Source organism: Hyaena hyaena, unplaced genomic scaffold (assembly GCF_003009895.1).
Source record: "Hyaena hyaena isolate Hyena2069 unplaced genomic scaffold, ASM300989v1 scaffold_1346, whole genome shotgun sequence".
NCBI classification, from domain to species: domain Eukaryota; kingdom Metazoa; phylum Chordata; class Mammalia; order Carnivora; family Hyaenidae; genus Hyaena; species Hyaena hyaena.
Window position 1 is genome coordinate 26,933 of NW_024081978.1, and position 24,645 is coordinate 51,577.

General features: G+C 40.7%; 1 protein-coding gene across 1 annotated transcript in view; it reads left to right on the top strand.

Moving 5' to 3' along the window:
- LOC120225150 (synaptojanin 2 binding protein) overlaps positions 1–20,659 on the top strand; it is a 36,573-nt gene extending 15,914 nt beyond the window's left edge. Inside the window, exons 2-4 of the mRNA XM_039223380.1 lie at positions 6,241–6,377; positions 16,178–16,273; positions 18,698–20,659. Of these exons, the coding sequence (XP_039079311.1) occupies positions 6,241–6,377; positions 16,178–16,273; positions 18,698–18,838 (374 nt within the window). The 3' untranslated portion in view covers positions 18,839–20,659. The remainder of the gene's footprint in view (positions 1–6,240; positions 6,378–16,177; positions 16,274–18,697) is intronic.
- Positions 20,660–24,645: the final 3,986 nt, after the last annotated feature.

Genomic DNA, 24,645 nt, shown 5'->3' on the forward strand with positions numbered 1-24,645 from the left:
ATAAAGACAAAGTATAATAGAGGTTACCAAGGGTGAAAGGGAGCGAGTTACTGTTTAATGGGTACAGAATTTTTGTTTGGGATGATGAAAAAGTTCTGGATATGGATAATGGTGATGGTTGAACAACATTGTGCATGTTCTTAGTGCCATTTAATTATACATTTAAAAATGGCTAGGGGCAGGGTGCTTGGGTGGCTCACTTGGTTAGGTGTCAGACTTCGTCTCAGTTTATGATCTCGCAGTTCATGAGTTCAAGCCCTGTATCAGGCTCTGTACTGACAGCTTAGAGCCTGGAACCTGCTTTGGATTCTGTGTCTCCCTCTCTCTCTCTGCCAGTTCACCAGTCATTTCAAAAATAAACATTTAAAAAAATTTTAGGGGTGTCTGGGTGGCTCAGTCAGTTAAGTGTCCAACTTTGGCTCAGGTCATGATATCGCAGTTCGTGGGTTTGAGCCCCGCAATGGGCTCTGCAGTGACAGCTCAGAGCCTGGAGCCTGCTTCATATTCTATCTTCCTCTCTGTCCCTCCCCTGTTCACATTCTGTCTATCTCTCAAATATAAATAAACATTAAAAACTTATTAAACAAAGTTTTTATTTAATGTCTAGAGGCACTCAGTGGCTCAGTTGGTTAAGCATCTAACTCAGTTTCAGCAGGGGTCAGGATTTCACAATTCTTGAGCTTGAACCCTAGGTCGGGCTCTGTGTGACCTGGGGAGCCTGGTTGGGATTCTGTCTCTCTCTCTCTCCCCCTCTCAAAAATAAAGAAACACTTTTTTTAAATGGCTAAAAAATTAAACTTTATGTTACATATATTTTACCACTAAACAGTGAGTTTGATTGACATCTAGGGAAAATTAGTGAGATTATTTTGGGATAAAAAAAACTCTGCACGTTGATAATGAGGGACATAGGGTGTTTGTCAATCTGGTATTCATAATTCAAGAAGTAGCTACCATCACTGCTGTTACTGGACTATTTTATTTCATTTTCATTATATCCTGTATTATTTCCAGAGTAATATGGTTAAACATTATTTAAAAAAATTTTTTAATGTTTTTTTTTTTATTTATTTGTGAGAGAGAGAGAGACAACATGAGCAGGGGAGGGTCAGAGAGAGAGGGAGATACAGAATCTGAAGCAGGCTCCAAGCTCTGAGCTGTCAGCACAGAGCCTGATACGGTGCTTGAACCCACAAACTGTGAGATCATGACCTGAGCCAAAGTTGGAGGCTTAACCGACTGAGCCACCCAGGCGCCCCCTCCCTTTCCTTTTTTTTTTTTTTTTTTTTTTTACCTTATATACAGATTTTATAGACAAGAATCTAAAATAAATGAAGGGCATTTCTTTCTTTTGCCTGAAAATAAGCACTAGGGACCGTGATTAAAGTGACAGAACTCCACAATGACCAGTTCTTCCTCTGGAATACATCACTCTTGGGAACTATTCTACAACCATTATTCCAACATTGCTGATTCAGGCCACCTAAAGGCAAGTTGCCTCCCAAGGTAGCCAGCCAGCCTTAGCAGATCTTTTTTTTCCTAAAGCAGTTGTTTCTATTTTCTACAACAATATAGTATAGCAAAATGATTTAAAACTCACACGTTGGAATCAAACATCCTCATTTACCTTTTGTAAAATTATTTAATCTCTCCATGCCTCGTCTTCAAATTCATCTGTAAAATGTAATAATCACTCCACCCATTTGTTGAGAAGATTAAATGAGATAATGTATGTAAAGTGCATAGCATGGTGCCTTGTACATATTAAATGCTCCGCAAATGTTAGCTGTCGCCTCTGCTATTACTGCTCTTATGCATCAGTGAGCCTAAGGTCCAGCCCTGGAGATGAATGGGGGGTGTCCACCAGAAGGCACTTCCTGTTTGACCTTACAAAGCTCCTATACAAAATGTACTTTCTTTCTCTCCTAGTCCTATGGTGGTGTAATTCTTATACCATCTTTACTTTTTTTTGCATTTAGACCTCTTTTCCAAATTAGAGACCAAGCAGTGCATTTTAAGCTTATCATATTTAAGAAAATTATTTGCACATTATAACCTGAGTTCACTATGTAATACTTGTTCATTCACTTACTTTTTAAAAAGCCTTTGAGTTCTAGTCTTTTTCTTTTTTCCTCTCCCTCAACTTCTTTTGAATTATAGATGCTGAGAGCTGAATTAATTGTATCCTTTAGGTCCATAACATGTTATCTTCATCAGTAAATGCAAGGTCACTCTCTGGTTTTATTTTTGCCCTTTATCCCTAAACTTCATCCTGTACCCTTTACCTCATAGGTGCCCATTCTAATGTGTCTTTACATGTCTTTAAAGATACATGTACTTCTGTTTATTGTTTTTTAAAAAAATTTATTAATTTTGAGAGAGAGAGAGAGAGAGAAGGAAAGAGAATCCCAAGCAGGCTTTGCATTGTCAGTGCAGAGCCCAACACAACACTCAATCTCATGAACCATGGAATCATGACCTGAGCTGAAATCAAGAGTCAGACGCTTAACCAATGGAGCCACTGAGATGCCCCTAAATATACATGCAGTTTTGTAAGTAGGTAATACTGTTTTGTGTGCCTGGGTTTCTAATCTATAAGAAGATATTGGACTATCAATAACCAACATTACATTTTAAAACCCTGTTCCCTTAGATATTATTTTGTACTTCTGACTTTTAACTATATTTTAGTTATCTATTCCCCTAAAGGATAGACATCTAAATTACTATCAGTTTTACCCTAGTACATGTTGCAGTTAACATTTTTACATTACTCTTTATACATAGGATGATCACATTGGTCCAAGATGAGATGCTTTTTAAGTTGAAGGGGACAGTTTTAATTATGGTGGGACAGCAGGTATATATCAAGGCTCCCAGACAACCCAGGATTGGTGGTCTACCCTATTTCCTGAGACACAGTTGATAATCAGCAGACAGGATGCTGGGATAGCCATTCTCCTTCTGGTTGTTTCTAGCTGACATCTGTTGCAATTGGTTGGTGCATGTGCTGGACCGATTGTTGTATATTTTAAATACCACCCTTGCTAGAAACTCTTCATGACGGGGATGTCTGGGTCACCGGTTATAGATACACTTAGTTTCAGTAAGTTTGAGTTCCAGACCAGTCTTGTTCTGTTAATAGACAGATGGACTTTTTATCTGTCTTCTTATGTTTAGGGACTTTCCATATTTGTACTATATATATATTTAATCTTTTCTCCATCAAACTATCCAATTTGGGCTGTAGCAGGCACCAGTGTTTACTGACAACTGCTCTTACAGTAACTACTTTGTAGGCTATGAAGGGTTTTTTCAGATTTGATGTTATTAGACCCTAGCAGTTAACCTTTTGAGGTAGATAGGGCAGAATTTGGATTCCTTCCTTATGTTACAGAAAAGGAAACCGAGGATTGGGGTACACTGACTTATTAAGTCCACATATCTGGACTTGTTATGGAGTTGAACTTATGACCAGGTCTTCTGCCTTTAATTTGTTTCTGCAAAATCTAAAAGGGACAGGGAAGAGGATACATTTCTGTTTGTGGTTAAAGCAGAGACTATCCAGTTTAGCTTTATGTCTTCCTCAGAACGCAACACAGTGCCTGACACATAGTAAATGATGGGAAATTTTTAATGAACAAGTGAACTGAGGATTATGTAGGGCTCAGTTTTGAATTGGTAATACTGTTGCCCAGTGCTTGTTGACCCCCTTTTTATTTCAGCAATGCTTCAAATTATGGGTAAGTTCGGTTCTATAAATGCTTTCACTGAAGAAAGACTTTATGTTAGCCTCAGAGTTTTCATGTCAAATGGTGTAGTGCATTTACAACTGACATAGCAATCACTTACAAACATGCCTGTATAGTGTGACTTCTGGTGAGAGTATGTTTATAGAAAATTTCGGTTAGATTTCTTCCACTCTCCTTTTTGAGGTGCTCTTCTGTAGCTTTCAATAACAGTAGCAAATTCCCTCCTCTTTCTAACAATTATATTACATTTAGTTGCTTAACACATGCTTCCTGTTCCCCAAATCCCCAGAGTCTTCTGTAGTGTTTAGTAAAGATGTGAGATTTGAGAGATTTTCTTCAAATAGTTTGTGCTAGTACTGTGAGAGGCTGGTTGTCCTCAGCCACCTTGCTCAAAACAGTCACAGTTTTGAAGTGATGTCAAAGCCTTCAATGATCAGACCTCACCTACCTTTCTATCTTCTCTCGTAACTACCCACCATCCCCTTTCCAGTACCTTCCACCCATTTGTATCCTTAATTTTGTAATGATACAAATTAAAAATGTTCTAAGAAAAAACATTTAATAACTTAGTTTTCATACCCTACCCTTCAAGGAAGTTGAAATAGTCATCTTCTAGAAGTAGCTCTTTCTATCACGTATCTTAAGACCTTTTCATTCTTTAGCTGCAGAGCCTCTGTGCGCAAGGTATGCTGTCTAAATGAGGTGTTTCCTGCTGCTTCTCTTCTTTTGGCCGTGTGTTTCCTTCCCTCACAGATTGATTTGCTAGTATTTATGTTAACACTGTGAGCTTCACGTGGAAGCTTTCATCCCATCAGTGGGGAGAATTTTTAAGAAAGTCCATGTATGTCTCTAAGTATCTGTTTTCTATTAAAACTGGTAGGAAGCTTGTGGTTGGGGCCATTCCTTCTAATTGTGCCACCAGATTTTTGTTTTTCCATTGTTTCTACACCCTTTTCTCTTTTCACTTGTGGCTATAAATTCTACAGTATCTGACATAAAGAAAACCCCAGGGAGGTTCTTTTCCTTTTCTTTCCTTTATAAAAGTGGTTTTTGTAAAGTGAAACTCTTTCCACAACTTAGTGGTTGGTCCATGGAAATGATACTTCGGTGGTCAGTTTTCTTTGTTTTTCAAATTAAATTTTATTACGGTAAGAACTCTTAAATGAGACCTAGTCTTTTAACTGATTTTTTAAAATGTTTTATTTATTTCTGAGAGAGAGAGACAGCGTGAGCAGGGGAGAGTCAGAGAGAGAGGGAGACACAGAATCCGAAACAGGCTCCAGGCTCCGAGCTAGCTGTCAGCACAGAGCCCGATGCGGGGCTCGAACCCACGAACCATGAGATCATGACCTGAGCCGAAGTCAGATGCTTAGCCAACTGAGCTACCCAGGCGCCCCTCTCTTAACTGATTTTTAAGAGTACAGTAACACTGTTATTATCTGTAGGCACCATGTTGTATCTCAGATCTCTAGAACTTACCCATCTTGCATAACTGAAACTTTATACCTATTTAAATGACTCACAAAAGCAAAGAATAGAAGGATAGTTGCCAGGGGTTAGGGGCGAGATGGAGAGTTGCTAATCAGTGGGTAGTCCATTCTCTACAGTGGATGAAACTTGGCAAACTACCTGAACATGTGGTCGTTTGCACTGGAGGTAGAAAAGGAAACAAGAGTGAATTTGGTGATTAAGTCCTGTTGTTAAGCTTCAGTTACCTTTCTAGTTCCCAGGTTTCCTGCCAACACCTACACTACTGCCCTTCATGCAAAGTAGGGGAAAAAAAACGAAACTCCTAAGACCGAAACTCCTAAGACCGTTTCCTCCAAAACACCTCCATATGCAAATTGTCCTGAAGGTTGGGAGAGGAGATGAGGGGAAGGTTTGGTTAGGAATTTCCCCTCCACTAAATTAAAAATAGTTCAGGGGTGCCTGGCTGTCTCTGTCAGATGAGAGATAGAGCAACTCTATCTTTGGGTTGTGAGTTCAAGCCCTACTTGGTGTGTAGAGATTACTTAAGTAAGTATTTAAAAAAAACAAAACAGTTCATTTGCTAATTAGTTAAATGCATGGCTTCTTCTCGTGAACACCGCTTACCCTGTTACATTAACAGCGAGAAAGTTAAGAATTGGGTCCTCTGAAAGCCACCAGCAGAATCAAAATCAGTTGTGAACAGAAGCACATCTTGTAAGAGTCACCATTATTCTTTCTTTGAGTTTATTATAGATCTTTCTAGACTCAATAAATGATGTTGATCACTGTGTTTGTATCTTTAGTCTAGCCTGGTCTAAGTGGGCAGCTCTGGGTACTGTTGACCTCTGTTGATGATACTGTTCACTGATCTTTCCTGTGTCTGTTGACCAGCTACATCACAGTTGACTTGCCAGCCTCCCCTCCCTACTAGACCTTTCCTTTTTCTCTCTCCTCTTCTTCTCTACTCCCTTCCCTCTTCACCACTGTCTCCTTCACAGCTCCTCCATGATTTTCTCAGGGCTGGGCTTCAACATCGTCGGTGGGACAGATCAGCAGTATGTCTCCAACGACAGTGGCATCTACGTCAGCCGCATCAAAGAGAATGGGGCTGCGGCCCTGGATGGGCGGCTCCAGGAGGGTGATAAGATCCTCTCGGTGAGAACTGGCTTCGGCCTCCTTCACTGTTTCTTGCTCCCTAAACCCCAGTTCTTACCCTTGGCCCCTTCCTTGGGAAGATTTCTGCCTGCCTTTTTGGATCTGGGAATGTCTGGATTGTAGAATTCGGTGGGAGGGACCTTGATCAGTCACCTTTCCCAGCCCTGCCGTGGAGCAAGGAGGATAATACCTCCCTTGATAGCAAGGCCTGTAAGTCCAGAATGTGAAGTTACTTATGCAAGTTCAAAAAACAGGGAACAAGGAGGGCGAAGGACCGATGTGGGGGAAAGGGACTTAAAACCCACAATTGTTGTCTTTCTTCAGTTATATTTTACACCTCCCTTTTGTTCATTGAAACACTAAGGTGTGTCTTCCTTTACTCCAAAGAGACAAAAAAGGAAGGTAGGGATTAAAATGTCCTTTTTAGACTCAGAGCCCTCACCTGTTATTACGATTGGAAATTGGAATGCATTTTTGTTTGGATATCTGTCCACTGTGCTCCCATTTCGCTCTACTAATATTTGTCATAAGACACTTACTACATGGCAAGCATTAGTGTTTTTATTTTTAGAAGTTCCTCAAGGGCAGGGACCGGATCTTTTTTAATCTTTTGTGTCCTTGCACAATGCTCAATATATATTTAACAGATGAACAGGTTGAGAAATCCAGGCAAGCCCAGAAAGGTTGGCTGATCCAGAATATAAATACAGTATCGTGGATGGTAACATTCTATTTTCGTCTTTCTCACCAATTGTTTTGCCTCTTTTCAGTCCATTAAGCTTCTCAATCCTGTTTACTAACATGAAAGTTACAGTGATAGATACCTTTTTCCCAAAATGATCCTGAGAAGCTCACCAGCAGATTATTTCCTATAGCTCCATGGAGAAAGAAATCCTAAAAACATGAAATCGTCTTGAGTGGTACATTAGGGAAAATTTGAGAGTGAGTTGTTAAAGGTATAGTATGTAGTTAGAAATGATGCATTTTAAAGTGACATATACCACGTTCTCTCCAGGAAACTTGGGGCCTGGGTTACATTTGAAAAGTATAGGGATTAAGAGGACAGCCATGTTATTCAAAAAAGTTTGGTTAAAGATAGATGATTGGAGAATGAGAATGGTTAGTTTTTGAGCACCATATGCTGAGCAGTATGAGAACTTTAAATGTATCTAATACTGTGATAACCCTATGAGGTGGGTACATTTATGATGACCATTTTGCAGCTAAGGAAGCTGAGTTCTTGGTATGGTCAAGCCGTTTGCCCAAGGTCACACAGCTAGTAGGTGGCAGAGGACCAAAACTGGTCTGAGTTTAGAGCCTCTACTCTTAACCAATATACTGTACTGCCTCCCAAGAGGTAAGTGAGGAGCTTGGACTAGTTATCCTAAACAGAGAGTTACATGGTGAGTTAATAGATTTTATGTATGGTTTCATATAAAAACTGAATATAAGGGATAGAATTAGGGGATAGAAGGACATAAAGCTCAGTGTGAGAGAATTTATTAGACATAAGCTGAGATGAGGAGCCTTACTTATGTGGGCCATTGCCTTATAGAAAAAAGAAATTACTAGAAGGCTGCTGGTGTTTTTTAAAAGGGTATGGTAGGAGATAAATGTCTATGAAAAAAAAAGTAGATATTGAAAAAACTTGCTTCATTTTAAAATTTTTAGCAAAGAGGATTTTACTTTATTAAAGTAAAAGAAATATGAGAAACATTACAAAGATCTATAAAAGATATTAAGTATTACAAATATCTGTAAGACACATAACAAAGAATGATTCAAGTTTGGATCAAGTTTACGTTTTGACCAATTAAGACATGGCAAAGAAAAGAGGCAGGGAATGCCCAGCAAAAAAAAGGCAAAAATGTAAGACAGATATGGAGAGAAATAAAGGAAGACCGAGCAAGAAAAAAAGCATAAGAGGACAAGGCCAGGATATTCTCTCCCTTCTTTTTTCTTTTTAAAAATTTTTTTATTTTTGAGAGAGAGAGAGAGAGAGCGAGCATGAGCAGGGGAATGGCAGCGAGAGGGAGACAGAATCCTAAGCAGGCTCTGAGCTGTCAGCACAGAGCCTGATGCAGGGCTCGAACTCACAAACTCATGACCTGAGCTGAACTGACTGAGCCACCCAGGCGCCCTACTCCAGTCTTTCTAGGGCTATTTTATTTGACTCTAGTTTCCCTTCCAGGAGTTTGCACCAAAATACTTTCTAGACCCTTTTCCTTAAGAAATAAGCTTCTGTTGCCTCTCCATCTTATCCACTTTCTATCCTCAGATTAATTTGTTAGGCATTAACCATTAAATGGTTATATCACCTCTGTAACCGCTTTATTCCTTTGATGTACTTAAGTACTCAGTTACTAGCTTCGGAGTCACTTCCTTAGCACATTCATGTTGGGTAACTAATAGAAGCATCGTTAGGGGATCTAGGTCTTCTGTGAATTATTATTGACTATTAATCTTTCCATTTCTCCCCAAATTATGCCCATGTTTTTCAAGTAATATTAAATAATTGCATGGCTTACCACGCAATCTCAGGCCCTATTGCATCCAACAGCCATGAAACAAAAACAGATATTACCAGTGGAACAGACCTGAGGTTGAGATGAGGGCTGGAGATGGAGATTCCTTACCCAAAGGTTATTTTGTGTGTGTGATGGTGAGAACGATTTAATATTTGTATCGGTTACCAGGGAACCTGGGGACATTTTATTTTTCTGGGAAAAAAAAACCTATCTAGGTTTATTTCCCTCGTGTGTCTGCCTAAGTGAAGGGGGAGGTAGGTAGTCAATCCTCAGCCAACAATACATACTTAGGAAGCCCAGGAGCTGATGTTGCCAATTTTTACACAGAATAGATGAATATTCCATTTTGACCTAACCCTTGTATAACAAAATGGCACAGATTGGGCCACTAGTCAGCTGCATTTCTTGTTCTTGTCAAATATAATTCTTAATTTGGTGACTGGGAGGGTTCATCTCAGGATCTTGGCAAGAAATTAAAATACCCAGAGTATAGTCTGAGGTCAGTGCTTATTAAACTGAGTCCATTTCTTCTCTCCATTTTATACATTTATATTGACTTTATTCTATAGTTAGACCTCTTGAGGCAATTCAAAAAATTTTTTTTGAGGCTATTCAAAATTCTTAATCCTCAAAGAAAACTAAATTTAACTCAATTTATCAATTTCCTAAGGCAGAAAATAGGAACTCCGTTTTGAAGACTGCTAACGAGCATAGTTGAAGGAGAAAAAAAATGTATGTTTTCCCATATGTTAACTAGAGCACCATGGTTACAATTCTCTGTGCATTCAGTCAGCAGAATTTTCTAACATGTTGCAAACCTGCCATATCTCAAGTTCAATAAAACTATGCCATGAGTTAAGGAAGCTGAAGTGGCGAGGTTAGCAATGTTCTAAGGCTTCTTGGTTGAGTATATGAAAAGTGAGGTCCATGGACTATGTAGCCATTACTTGTGAGCTTCATTAGAAATGTAGCCTCAGGGCCCTCCCAGACCTACTGGTATCAAAATTTGCATTACAGCAAGATCCCTAGGGTGTGAATAAAAAATGTGAATAAATTTTGAAAGGCATTGCTGTAGACAAGTCTTATTGAAATGCTTCACATTATGACCTATAGTAGGTAATACACACTGCATGCAAGTGCATTCAGACATAAAATTGAAACAAAGTTTAGGAAAATATCTCTTCTATAGGTGATATGTTCTGTTATGTTTTCTTCTAATTTCACTTTTTTAAAATTAAACACTGGTCTTGACCCACGGGATTGGCTTCACTATCTTCTGTGGTGGGTCAGCAGAATCACATTGTTCACTCACTGCTTTGGTGAGTGGGAATCACTGATGAAATCTGTGTATGCACAGAATGCAGGGCGCCTGGGGGCTCCGGCGCCAGACCTTAGCTCAGGTCTTGGTCTCGTGGTTCTGGTTTGTGGATTCGAGCCCCGCGTTGGGCTCTGTGCTGACAGCCAGCTCAGAGCCTGGAGCCTGCTTCAGATTTTGTGTTTCCTTCTCTCTCTCTGCCCCTCCCTGCTCACGCTGTCTCTCTCTCTCAGAAATAAATAAAACATTAAAAAAAAATTTTTTTTAAAGAGTATTATTAAATAGGCTGGATGTAGAGACCATTAAAGTGTGTTTCAGTTAGTTTAGGTTAGAATTAACTCAAACTCAGAATCACTTGGACAGCCTGTGAAAGCATGGATTGCTTTTAACTTTTAAGTTCCCAAGTGAACGCTAATGCTGCCGGTTCTGGGTTCACATCTTGAGAACCTCCATATATTAGTATGGGTGGTGACATAGAGTGAGCTCGACCCACATTGAGGGGTAAAATCTTCAGAGCTCGGTGGTTAGTTAATACGAGGTGGAATCTAAAAATGCTTATAGGAGGCAGATTTTAGAAAGCCAATTTGGCTTTGGATTAGAGGTGACTTGTCATGAGACAGAATCATAATTTGTTTTGTGGGGCTGTTTTACCTTGGGTAGAGGATAAGAAATAGTTTAAAAAAGAAATTCCCTTGGAATGTCTAAAATCCTCTTGTTTGGGTATTTTTTGTTTTGTTTTGTTTTGTTTTTTGAGAGAGGCAGAGAGAGAAGGAGAATCCTAAGCAGGCTCCATCTGCGGTCAGTGCACAGAGTGGGGCTTGAAACCACGAAACCATGAAACCACGAGATCATGACCTGAGCCAAAATCAAGAGTCGGATGCTTAACCAAATGAGCCACCCAGGCGCCCCCATGTTTTTTTTTTTTTTTTTAAATAATTAGAGTAACTGTCCTTTTATATTAGAATACCTTTAGGCTTAACTAGGAGGGTTGAAAGGCATAATTGGTATAATTGGCCTGTTCCCTGTCTAGCACCTTCTTTTGCCTGATATCACCAATGTCTTTCTTTCCCATTAGCAGGAGGCTCAGATGAGGACCAAGGTAAAAACTGAGTCCCTGGCAGGTAAAGCTGCTGTCAGAATCCAGGCCTTTCAGCGTTGTATAACATGGAGTACATGTCAGTCAGGCTCTTGCAGGGTGTAGTCTGCAAGCAAACCTCAGATCACGTGACATTTATTCTACTCAGGTGTTGTTCAAAGTACTCTTTAGACACAACAATTATAATGATGAGTTTTGCGATACAGCCTTTCCAAGTTATTTACAATAGAGTGTAAAGTGATGTAATATAGGACAGAGTTCACTTTGAGCTTTAAGATCATTAAATAGAATGGAGATATAGAAAAGTAAATCAGTCACATCTAGTATAATTCTTTAGAAAGGCCTTGTCAATGAAGTGGCCCTTGACTAAATTTTAACCTCTTAAATTTTAATGCTGCTCTAATATATGCACATGAATAAAAATGTAAAAAAAAAAGCAACTTATATTTTTATACAACTAAAAAATTTTAAATGTATGAACACATTTGAAACAAATGAAACTGAAATCACTAAAAATATAATGGACAACATCAATATGATTGGTAGTGATATGTTGCTGAAATAAAATCCTTACTTACAATGTAAATTTCTATGGTTTTGTGTTTTTTTTGTTTGTTTTTGTTTTTTAATTTTGAGAAACGAGTAGGAGTGAGAAACAGAGGGGAGGGGCAGAGAGGGAGACACAGAATCCAAAGCAGGCTCTTTAGGCTATGAGCTGTCAGCACAGAGCCCAATGCAGGGCTTGAACCTGTGAACTGCAAGATCATGACCTGAGCCAAAGTTGGCTGCTTAACCAGCTGAGTCACCAAGGCGTCCCCATGGTTTCATGTTTTAGAGTGAAGGTTTTGTGGCCTGAAGGTTTTGAGTCTTGGCTTTGCTGCTTCTATTCTGTGGGTCTATGGACAAGTTGCATAGCCTTTCAAGTTTTATCATCTATAACATGGGGGTTCCTAACTCATAGGATTGTTGTGAAGACTAAATAAGTTAGTACATGTAAAATGAAGAGACAGCTCCAGACATGATGATAAATATGCAGTGATTCCTAGCTATTAGTTTCGCTAGATGTGATTGCAAAGATGACTTTGACCTCTGTACTCCTGCCATCACACGTCATGCAGACTCTCGGTTCTCCCACTTGCATTCATATCACTATGAAACTTGGCTTTTATACTGAGCTCTGGTATCTTTGGCATTTGTTGACCTGACTGCTTCATTAACTTATTTGTCTCAAAGAGAAAACACCTGTTTCCTTACAATGAAAAATACAGTTCTCACATGGGCTAGATTAGTTACGTGAGCCTTCTCACTATAATTGCAGTCTCACACCTATTCTCTCCCCTGCAATTAACTGGAAAGTTGAGTTGTTGGGAATTCATTGTGATGGTTCCAGGACTCCTGAAGTTCTTTCCCTGTGGCATGGCTACCAAAAAAACCAACCAACAAACCAACAACAACAACAACAACAACAAAGAAAACCATAATCAGAAGGTGGCTTTGTAGCCTGAAATCAATCAACTAGAAAACTATATTCACTTCTACACTGTAGGTAGCAGGACTGATCCTATTTAAGATTATTCTTGGAAGATACATAGAATTTTTAAAAAGGGAAGTGTATTCAGACAAATAGCTAGAGCACAGGTATGAAGGTAAGAATATATGTTTTATGTCCTGGGGACAGTCAGTTATGTGATTTAGAGCACAGGAGTTATGGAAGGGAATAATGTGAGATTAAACTGGGAATGTGGGTTGGAGCCATTTCCTGGAGGACTTTGCATACCAGAATGAAAAATCAGGCATTCTCCCCTGCTCCCAGTTTTGTTTTTATTTTTAAGCCATAAAGTAAGTAGGATTGTACTTTAGGAGGATTGATCTGGAGACATAGTGTTTGCATAGGTTAGAGCAAGGGAGGGCCTAGAGGAAAGTGAATCTGAGAGAAGGTGATCACAATAGTTATCTGAAAGCATTCACAGCCCAGAGAGGCAATGCAAAGAAAATAGTGTATGAGGAATGATACTATGTTAGGCTGTAGGATTTGCTCTTTTATGTGAAGATTGACAAAGAGTGGAGCTTAAAAATATTATCAAAGTTTTAGTCTGAAGGAATGGTAGTGGCAAAAGAGGGAAGTTGGGATAGTCTCGTTTGGTGGGAAGTAAAAAAAATAAAAGCGTTGGGTATATTGAATTGGGGTCTAGCAGAATATTCAGATACAGGCACCCAACAAGAAACTGGCAAACCCAAGAAACAAGGATAAAAAATTGGGAGTTGTGTTGCAGACTACAGGTGAAATTGTGAAAGATCACCATGGCAGAGAAGCTAAGAGGACAAAGGACTACTAACTACTTACCTTAAAGAGGAAGGAGGGGAAGAGGAATCAGGAAAGGAATCATTCAAGAACTAAGCTAAGTTTTGATAAGCTGAGACCGGAGAGAATTGCATAAGGGAGAAGGTCTGAAGACTGAGGAAGGGCTGTAGGGCTTGGTGATGGGAAGTCACTGCTGAGCTGCAGGGCAGTGTATGCTTTCCCCCACCTCATATATTACAACCGTACCAGGGAATAAAGAGTGAATGGCTGCTGAAGAAGTGGAGGTAGTGCTTCCACACAAAGTTTGCTGTGAAAGGAAGAGGAGAAAAGACCGGAAGACGGTGATAGTGGGTTCAAGAAATATTTATATTGTTTTCTTTCTAGATGATAATTTCAGGTGAGAAGGAGCCAAGAACAATAATAAAGGAATCAAGAGGAGCAAGTGATCACTTGAATTCTATAAGAAAGCTAGAAGGGATATGACCAAGAGCACTAGTGAATAGCTTAACCTTGGTAAAGGAAACATCTAATTCAGAAAGAAGGGCAAAGCGGTAGTGGGAGGCTATTGTGAAATTTTGAAGGAGGAGGAAAGAACATGGAGAGAGTGTGAGAAGTTATCCATATTCTCAAGAAAGATAAGTCAAAGGAATCTGCAGAGAGAGGAGATGGGGTTGGAGTTGGGGTTTGACGGGAGGAAAGGACTGGAACAGCTGCCACTGGGAATTCATTCGGGAGTTCACCAGGTTAGTGGAGAAGTATAAGGACATAGCAAGTGTCAGCTAGCATGGATCTGAGCTGGAAAGTGTGTGTGTGTATTTTTCTCCAGGAGCATTAAACTCATGACAAGGAAAGTAAATGCAGTATGTTGTGTAGGTCTGGAAAGATGGAGAAGATCATCGGGACTTGGGATTCTAATAGTTTACCAAGTGCTTTGTTGAAGTAACAGCAAGAACTAGATGGGTAAGGATGCAAGTAAAGTCTAAAAACGTTAAAGGTTTTGATGAGGCTAATGAGCAGATTCAGTAGAGGAATATGAAGTTTGAAGGGTGTAGAAATTGTGGTCCATTTTCTAAGAGTTTGAGATAGTGGAGCTGAAGCATGCACACTGTTGAAGTCAGAGGCTTAATGCCAGTTGGTGACCAAAGTGGACTAGAGCAGGGAACGGTTCATGTGGGAAGGTAGATGTCTATAACCCCAAAGTGTTGTTAGTTAGGTTAATTCACCAAGGGCATGAGCAGGGGTTTGTGTGGAGAACCTCCTAGAGAAGGAAGATAGTAACAAGATGAGAGCCTTGAATAGGGCAATGGCTTGAGCTTCAGCTGACAATAGTTAGAGAATAGACAAGGTGAGGGTACCTGGGTGGCTCAGTTGGTTAAGCATCCAACTCCTGACTTCAGCTCAAGTCATGATCTCATGGTTCATGGTATCTAGGCTCACATCGGGCTCTTCGCTGATAGCACAGAGCCTGCTTGGGATTCTCTCTCTGCCTCTCCCCCACTAGTTCTCTCTCTCTCTCTCAAAATAAACAACAACAACAAAAAGAATAGTCAAGGTGGAAGAATAATGGCACAGAAGGAACAGTAAATGTAAGGGCACTTTAACCTTCCAGTATGTAAAAACTATAGCCCTAGCTCCTACACCTACTATGACTTTAGGTAGATTATCTACCTTGCTCAGCTTCAATTTCTTCATTGTGAAGACAAAATAAAAATGGTGTCCACCTCATAGGATTATTGTGAGAAGTACATTACATAGTGTATGTGAAGCATGCGGCACAGAACCGACCACATAAATACATTAAGTGTTCTTGGTGCTATTGCTGTTGCAGACACCACCCACAGAGTGGGCTATGCGGTGTCACTGAGTACAGCATAGGATAGATGTCACTTGTGGACACTGTCACTCTTGATGCTAAAAAGTATTAATACCACTGATCATCTCTCACCTCTAGATGGTAGGACTGACCTATACCGAGATATTTTTTAGGAGTTTGTATCATCAAAGAAATCTTGTAAATTAGTAAATTGGAGAAGGATGGGAGTATCCATGGAATCAAGGGGAATTGTTCACAATCGAATAACACCAATAGAATGGGCTAGTAGGTTTGCATCACATCAAAATAAGTTGTTCCGTAGAGTCATATTTGTAGAGTTTCATCAGGTTATATTTCTGGAGTTGAAGCTGGCAATGCCCAGGATTAGGACTAGAAAGGATAAAGTGGTGCCTTGGAAGACGATGTTAGCTGGAGGGAAGCAGCTGATGCTCATGGAAGACACACAAATACTGTCACAGAAACCCAGGTGTCAAAATGAGACAGGCAATAGGAGCTAAGGTGAAGGAGAAACTTTTTTGGTGCTCTTCAAATGGCCCATGGAGCCTCAGTTCTAGGAAAACATACCTTTTAAAGTGACGAAGTTACTCAGTCCCTCGTAACTTTCCCATTCTCCTAGCCCTTGTAATTTGCTCTGTAGTTTTTTAGACAGTCACATGAATGTAAATCTTTGACTTATAAGAGTTCACATTCTCCCTCTCACACTCTTTTCTTGCTGTTTTTGACAGGTAAATGGCCAAGACCTAAAGAACTTGCTGCACCAGGATGCTGTAGGCCTCTTTCGTAATGCGGGCTATGCTGTGTCCCTAAGAGTACAGCACAGGGTAGGTGTTATTTGCAGCCAGCAGGCTGGCCACCAGGCTTTTGTGGGAATAAAGCCTCTTCAGTAGTGCGTTTGGCTTTCTTTTTCCCCTTTCATTCTCACTCTTTTGAAGAGTTTGTCTAGCACAGGCAGGGGTCTTCAGGGACTTCTGCTTATCATGAAAGGAAATTCAAATGGTATGCTTGCAGCCTAGGTCCTAGCTTCAGGGTGATGTGCCTTAAATGTAAAGGTTGATGACAAAATTTAAATAAATGGGGAAAAATACAATGAGCATCAGGTTTATTTTTAGTAGGGAAGGAAACCTATGTCTGCCCTTGAACATACTTGCTAATGAGACTCAGAGTGTAAAGATGGTAGATTTTCTGATACCCAGTGTGTGCTTTTCCCTATCACCACCACGAATCCCATATCAACTTGATGACCCTCTTCACCAAAGCTATAATGCTCAAAATGGGAACTCCAGGAAAAAGGAAATGGAATTCAGAATTTCATCAAAGCAGCACCTATCTCTGTATCCACTTCTTAGTTCCTAGTGTTTTATCATTTGGATGGTGGGTAGAGAAGCTGGGTAGACCCAATTCCTCCCACAGCACCAAGGACTTTGGAGTGCGTTTACAACACAGGTTCAGTGTGCCTTTAAAGTTGCTCCCACTTTGGGGCCCCTGGGTGCCTCAGTCTCTTAAGCGTCTGACTTTGGCCCAGGTCATGATGTTGCAGTTCATGAGTTCGAGCCCCACATTAGGCTCTATGCTGATAGCTCAGAGCCTGGAGCCTGCTTTGGATTCTGTGTCTCCCTCTGTCTCTGCCCCCCACCACTTGTGCTCTGTCGCTCTGTCTCTCCAAAATAAATAAACATTAAAAATTTGGGGTGCCTGGGTGACTCAGTCAGTTAAGCGTCTGACTTCGGCTCAGGTCATGATCTTGTGGTTCGTGGGTTCAAGCCCCGCATTGGGCTCTTTGCTGACAGCTAGCTCAGAGCCTGGAGTCTGTTTCAGATTCTCTGTCTTCCTCTCTGACCCTCCCCTGCTCGCGCGCTCTTTCAGAAATAAAACATTAAAAAAATTTTTTTAAATAAATAAATTTTTTAAAAAATACGTAAAAGTTACTCCCTCTTAAATTAATGCTGGCCTGCCTCACTCAGCACTTGAGTGAGGAGGCTTCAGAGGCTGAAGAAGGGCTTAACAGGAGATAGTACAAAACTGGAAGGAGCCAGGCATGGAAGATACCTGAGAAAACAGCCAGGGTTGCAAGCAGAATCCCCCTGTAATGGATTTGAAAACAGATCCATGGGAGACAGTATTGGTAATCAGCTGCTTCTGTCTTGCTCTTCTGTTTCTAAAGCAGGAAGACTTTGTGCAATAGATAAAGGCAAGTAATGAACGTAGGTATAAACTTCGGGTACGGTTAGTTCTTTTTGAAGACATGTGGGAAATGATTTTCAAAGTTCATATTTTAGGAAACATCCGTAAATAACTCCTAATAACACTTCTGGTCAGAGAACTGGCCTAGCCCTAAAAACCATCCATCTCTTACTATTGGCATGCCCTCTCAGGACATCTCAACAGGAAACAAGTGGAAGATATAGAGGTGGGAGAGAGGATAGCAAAGATAGCTTGTGTAGTGTTGTCTTTCAGATGGAATGGGCAGACTTTTCACTGGTTGTAATGAGGTTGATACCATTGACCTGAAATAAGATGGTACTATGACTGTTGCAAGTTAGCTACTAAAAGTTAATATTAAGAAAGGCCACCAGCCTCCAAAGGGAATGCCTAGGCAGTGGAAGATTATTGTCACTAGGATATGATTTCTTTTTTCTTATTGCCCTCTGAATCTTTGAACTCTGTTTCATGTAAATTTCATCTTTACCATGTCCAGTGTTAAAAAGTAGAGATGAAGGACATGAGCCCATATTAGGAGGGAGTGGGTGCCTTTTGGGAATTGCAGAGTATTTCCCAAAATGGCACCATACCTGTGTTAACATTGCTCAGATCTGCCCTTATTGTTTTCTGATGACTGGCAATCTTTCTAAGAAAACATTTCTAGGAAGGTGGACTCTCCCTGCCCCTGCCCAGTGCTTTCCAGCTTCTCCACAGGATCAATAGGCTTTACCGCATATCTTCATTTTCCTAGTATGACAGACATAGAGCTTGGCGGAGGGAGTACAGAAACAGAAAGAGGTTATCAGCTTACCTTCGGATCCTTTTAGGTCAGTAGCACAGCAAGGTTAAATGCCTTCCCATCAGACTTATTTCCAAAGAATTGATGATGCTGATGTATCGATCTAGAACAGAGAGGGCTCCTGTTAGATAGTGCTTGGAGGTTACAGCTTTGGGTGGTCTAGACCCAGGTCATGTGTCAGCCTGGACATTTCAGTTGGGGTAAACATACATTGGTCACTAGAGTAACGTTTTTCTTTTCATTCCAGTTACAGGTGCAGAATGGGCCTATAGGACATCGAAGTGAAGGGGAGCCGACTGGTATTCCCATAGCTCTGGTGCTGGTGCCGGTGTTTGCCCTCACCATGGTAGCAGCGTGGGCCTTCATGAGATACCGGCAACGACCTTGAAAAGCATGCTTTCTTCCAGTGCTCCCAATAGAAGATACGTTTGTCTCTCCCTCTCCCCCTCCTCCCCTGCCATTCTCCCATATCCTTCCCTCTCTCTGCATAGCCAACACATCATTTCAAGAGACTGCTACCTAGCCAGGACCTCACCGTCCAAATCGCCAAGTCCTTATATTCTAATGGGAGCGTGAAGGCGTTGTTTGAAGGAAAGTTGAAGAAAAGACTTGGCTTGGGACAAATGGAGAGTTAATCTGTTTTGCTAGGAATGCCAAATAGAAGTTCAGCTACAACCCAAAGAGGGAAAGGTCCGGTCTTCCCACCAGCACGGGTGATACCTGTTTCTTAGCTGGTGTGCCTCAAGGGCCAGCTGTGTGCTGCAAGAGAAGAGAGGATTTTTCTTCTTCATAGTCTTCCTTGGGAGGTTTTTGTGGCCTTTATTTAATTTCTAACTACAAACTTGGGTGCCTTTATCAAACACAGGATAGTGAGGAGAGCATTTTTACTTTTTTAAAAAAGCAAATGCACACACACACATCCATATATGGCAGAATAATAGTGATGCCTCATGGAGAATTAAACAAGCAGAAGGTGGCTCTGTGGTTTCAGTTGTCTGTTACGAGGGATGCTCTTAATGGAAGAATTTGGTACATAGCAGGAGTGAGGGCGTGAGCCTTAAAAAGATGCCCAAAGAGAGAAAGAGAAGACCAAACCAACTAATCAAAAATCTTAGAATGGTATTTCTTCTTACAAGAGGTGTGGTGAAGTGGAGGTAAAATGCCATAATCCAGCTTTCCCTAAGTCAGTCGGTTCCCCAGCCTTTGAAATATAGAGATAAATCTTACTGGTCTCTGGGCTGCCCTAGTGACTTTTCTGGTACCTCATGGTCCTGTTTAAGGATCAGCTGGGATGACTGTGGTCAGAGTGAGGGTGATGGGGCCAAACCAACCCAGAAAAACCCTAAAGGGCCAAAGGACAGTGCCTCCATGGTGACGCCTGCACCCTCAGGCTACTTAACATAACGGCAAAATTCTGAGAGAAGGAACCGCTCCCTGGCAGGACAGGCAGGGAAATCAGCTCAGCTTATGATTCAGGTGAGAGGGTTTGGATCGCAGGTATTTTTGAAAGGATCTAAACACCGTGGGCTGTGGCTTTTAACAAACAAACCATTTTGCAGGGAAGGGGAAGAAAAGAGTTTTGTTTATCTTAGTGGGTAGGGAAGTTTGGTTGATGTTTCATGGGGAGACCTTGAGAGGAGTTGGATGAACGGATGCTCAGGAATACCAAAGACATTAACGAGGTAGGAACCTTTCCATTCATGTGCTGTTGAATGTTGGTTTTCAAGTACTAACTAAGGAGAGCTGAACCAAGGCTAATTCTCTGGCTTAAAAAGAAATCATTTCCACCCTCCAGATATCCTGGCTGTAGGCTATAGGCCTTACCTGATCCTGACAGCAAGAGTGTGAAGACGTACGTACACTGAGGTAACCATTGGGTCCGACTTTTAGCATGCGTAATCCCATCAGTATGTTACACAGGTTGCTTGGATGCCAGCTTTCTTAAGACTCTTGTACAAGAATGTCAAATTTATTGCACATGGCAGAAGGGAATGGTTCCTGAGACTCAGAACACTTGCAAACGTTCCTTAGAGAAAGGGGACAAATTCAGGACCCTTGAGGAGCCCACAGTCTAATTAAGGCAGTTCATAAATAGATGAGAAGTTAGAAGTATATCATCTGGTTAAGTAACAGTTGAAAACCATGGAAAAAAATTCAGAACATGATGTAGCCACAGAGATGTGTAGGCAGCCATCACGTTTTTTTTTTTCCCCAGGAATTCTGAAAAATGACATCAGGCCAGAGTGGAAAGGGATGGCTTTTAAAAATAAAAACCTTAGTAAGACCTTGCCTCAGGGTCAACCATTGCTCTAGGGAGAAACTTGCTTTAAACAATTGCGACAGGACTTAGGCCTTTGGACCTGAACTGTTCAGTACCATTGAGACTCACTCAGACGGCTGAACCTGTAGGACCCACAGAGCAGGACGGACAGTATTCCAGGTCTCACCTCAGCCAGCCCCGCTGAGGAGGCACAACGCTGCGTTTGGAGGCTGGTGCAGAAGCTTCCGCGAAGGGCCTGCTTACCTCCCAGGATTAATCTCAGGGTTCGGACATCAACTCCTGAGAGAACCTTGAGACATTCAAAATGAAGCAAACAGGACACCTGTCCCCTTATTGGTAGAAGTTTTGCTTTGTCTAATAATAGGGATTCTTATGCACTTTAATAATTTAGTTTTTTTCTAGAATTAAACAGCATTAAAAGATCCTTGATTCAAGTTTTAGGCAAGTATGCCATTCGACTTTTCTGATTCTCTACAAGACTAAATTATTCTCCTAGATGAAATATTGGAGTCCATTGTAGGTCATTTAAAAAATTCATGATCTTTATAGATTGAATCTAGTATTCCTTTCACTTTATAGATTGTATCTAATATTCCTGCTACCGGGGCGCCTGGGTGGCTTAGTCGGTTGGGCGTCCGACTTTCGCTTAGGTCATGATCTCGCGGTTCGTGGGTTCAGGCCCCGCGTCGGGCTCTGTGCTGACTGCCAGCTCAGAGCCTGGAGCCTGTTTCAGTCTGTGACTCCCTCTCTCTCTGACCCTCCCCTGCTCACGCTGTCTCTCTCTCTCTCCTAGAAATAAATAAAACATTAAAAAAAAAAAAATTCTAATATTCCTGCTACCTAAATTACTATGTTCAAAGTTTTAAAAATTGAATGAAAGTATTTTAAGACAATATACTTAAAACATTTCTGTATTTATCATCTTATGTGAATAATTTTAATAAGACATTGTTTGCTTCAATTGTCTCTGTTCTTTTCCTGCCAAGTTTTAACCTGTGCTATTGATTTAACTTAATTATTCACACCATCTAGCCATGTACAATGGGAAAGGAAATTAATACTTGTTACACCATTTTGTGCTAGGTAGTGTACTAAGTCCTGACTGGCACACTATTTGTTCATACTGACAACTCTGAGATCCAAGTATTGTTAAAAAAAGACACTAAAGGAGAGATAATAAATTACTTTGCTAAGATGACATAGGTGGTAATGACTGAATCAGGATATAACTCAGGTCATCAGGTGCCACTGTCAATGGTATTTCTTTTTTTTTNTTTCTAGGAGAGAGAGACAGCATGAGCAGGGGAGGAAGCCAGAGAGAGAGGGAGTCACAGACTGAAACAGGCTCCGAGCTGGCAGTCAGCACAGAGCCTGACGCGGGGCTTGAACCCACGAACCGTGAGATCATGACCTAAGCGAAAGTCAGACGCTTAACTGACTAAGCCACCCAGGCGCCCCTGTCAATGGTATTTCTCACTCACTGTGGTTACCAAAGGGTAAGTCTCTGGAGAAAAGCATCAGCATCACTGGGGACCTTGTTAGAAAAGTAAATTCTTGGGCTTTATCCCAGACCTGCTGAATCAGAAACAGTACAGTACCCAGTAATCTGCGTTTTAACAATCCCTCCAGGTGACTGATTGACAGTAAACTTTGAAAATCCCTGCTCTGTGCCATAGTTGTCCCCTTTTTCTTATGTTAGAATCATCAGGGAGCTTATAAACTTCTGGTTCCCCAGATGCACCTAGACTGATTCAATAGAATTTCTTGGGGGTGGGACTCAGGCAGCAGTAAAATAGAGTTCATCAGGTCATTCTAGTATGCATTGTCAGTGAACAATGCTCTGTGGCATTTAAATTATTAAATACATAAATTATCAAATCACATACAGGCGTTGCTCCAGTCTAAAATGAGAATTTCATTTGGGCCTTTTAGAGCTGAGGTCTCTGAGAGCTTCTGCCCAAGTGTGGATGTGGAATAGGAAGTGGAGCATTCTATAGCTTCTGATTTGCTAAGGACTGGCCAGCAAAATGTAGTAGTGTCTCAGTGTGTGCAGCTAGTAGGTAAATTAGAGCCAGTCCTAAAACACTGGAGCTAAAAGGGAACCAGAAAGATTCTAGGATTAATCTGTCTTAGAGATGAGAAAACCAAAGCTCAGAGAGATAAACTGACTTAACTCAGTTCAAAGACTTAGTCTATTGTAGAGGTGCCTGTTCTGTCTCCTCTTTATGTCTTGAATGTGTCCACTCCATGAACATATACAATATCCTTTTTATCTCAGTCCACTTGTATCTTCTGTCTTTGGGCCTTGAATAGAGACAGGAAGAGCTGACAGCTGAAGGGTAGTGCAAGCCATTGTGCAAAACTGAGAGATCCCACACAATCATCTGCGAAGGCTCTAATATCAAATTCAGTGACATGAGCTCTTCTGAAACGAATTCCAGTAGTTCTAACCTAGAGAAGTATGTGTTTTGATGTTGGACATTGTTTTTATTGTGTAAAAGCGACTTAAACGGTATATTTAAAGAAATGGAACAACATAACCATTAGGCTGTCAAGTATGGAGGGGGAGTGGTATTCATGTAATTTCATGTGGAGCCAATAAAGATTTTATTCTAGTCAACTTTAGTCAGAATTTATCTTCGGACAGATGAGGGTTGTTTCCTTCAACAAGTGAGTGCCTCAGATGTACTAGGTGGTGGATACAAAGATAAATAAGATATAGTCATTCTAAGCTGAAATAGCTCATTATCTTGATTGTGGGGGAGTATTTTTTGGTGATCTTGATGTTAAAGTATTTTGCTAGTATCATCTAGAAGTTATGAAGCTCTCAACCTCTTACCTATAATAGGTTTCGACTTGGTTACTAGGTTTCGACTTGGTTACTATCCCCTTTTGCTATTCCTCTTTGATCTGGAAATCTTTTTGAAACCAGCATTCACATCCAAAAGGACAATTGTGATCAGAAGGGAAATTTTAAGGAATTCTGTTCTTCAGAATTCTGTTCTGATCGGAACCAGATTCTTAACTGCCATAGACTCTTGCCTGATGTGACACACACATACTATAAAGCACTTGGTCTACTTACCTGATGCACTGGGGACAGTGTCAGCCTACACTGTAAAGACAGTATTGCTGTGTCTAAAGAAGTTATACAAACATTAGGTCCTGTTTCTAAATGTTTTCCATACTGTTCATGTTCTTTTTGCAGGGGGGAAAAAAGGGGAGGAGGGCTGAAGTATGTTTTCAAATGCAAGACAGTCATTAACAGAGTCATTTACAAAAGAACTTTGCATTTACTGTAATCATTAAATTTATTAACAAATCATAGGAAAATGGGATGATCCTTCTTCCTAGTGTATAGATTTCCGAATTGAATTCCAATTTAATTCAGTATTTGCAATGCTGACTTGAACATGAGTTTCTTTCTTTTTTTTTTTTTTATTTCTAGGAGAGAGAGAGACAGCATGAGCAGGGGAGGGTCAGAGAGAGAGGGAGTCACAGACCGAAACAGGCTCCAGGCTCTGAGCTGGCAGTTAGCACAGAGCCCAACGCGGGGCTTGAACCCACGAACCGCGAGATCATGACCTAAGCGAAAGTTGGACGCTTAACCGACTAAGCCACCCAGGCGCCCCGAACATGAGTTTCTTATTCCTGAATATATGTGCATTTTACCCCAGGCTATGTTAGTTCTTATAAGATTATTTTCCTTGTGAACCTTATCTTGCTTCCTTTCTACTTTGATCTTAATGTCACCTTGCATGCCTGGATTTGAACAGCTATCAGTTTCTCAGATCAAATAGATGCCCTGTTGCAACTTGGAAGACATATGGACATGCAACCTATCTCCTAGGGAATACCACCACAGATTAAATGTGTAAAAGAAGCCATTAAAATAGCTGATAATCTCTCCTAAA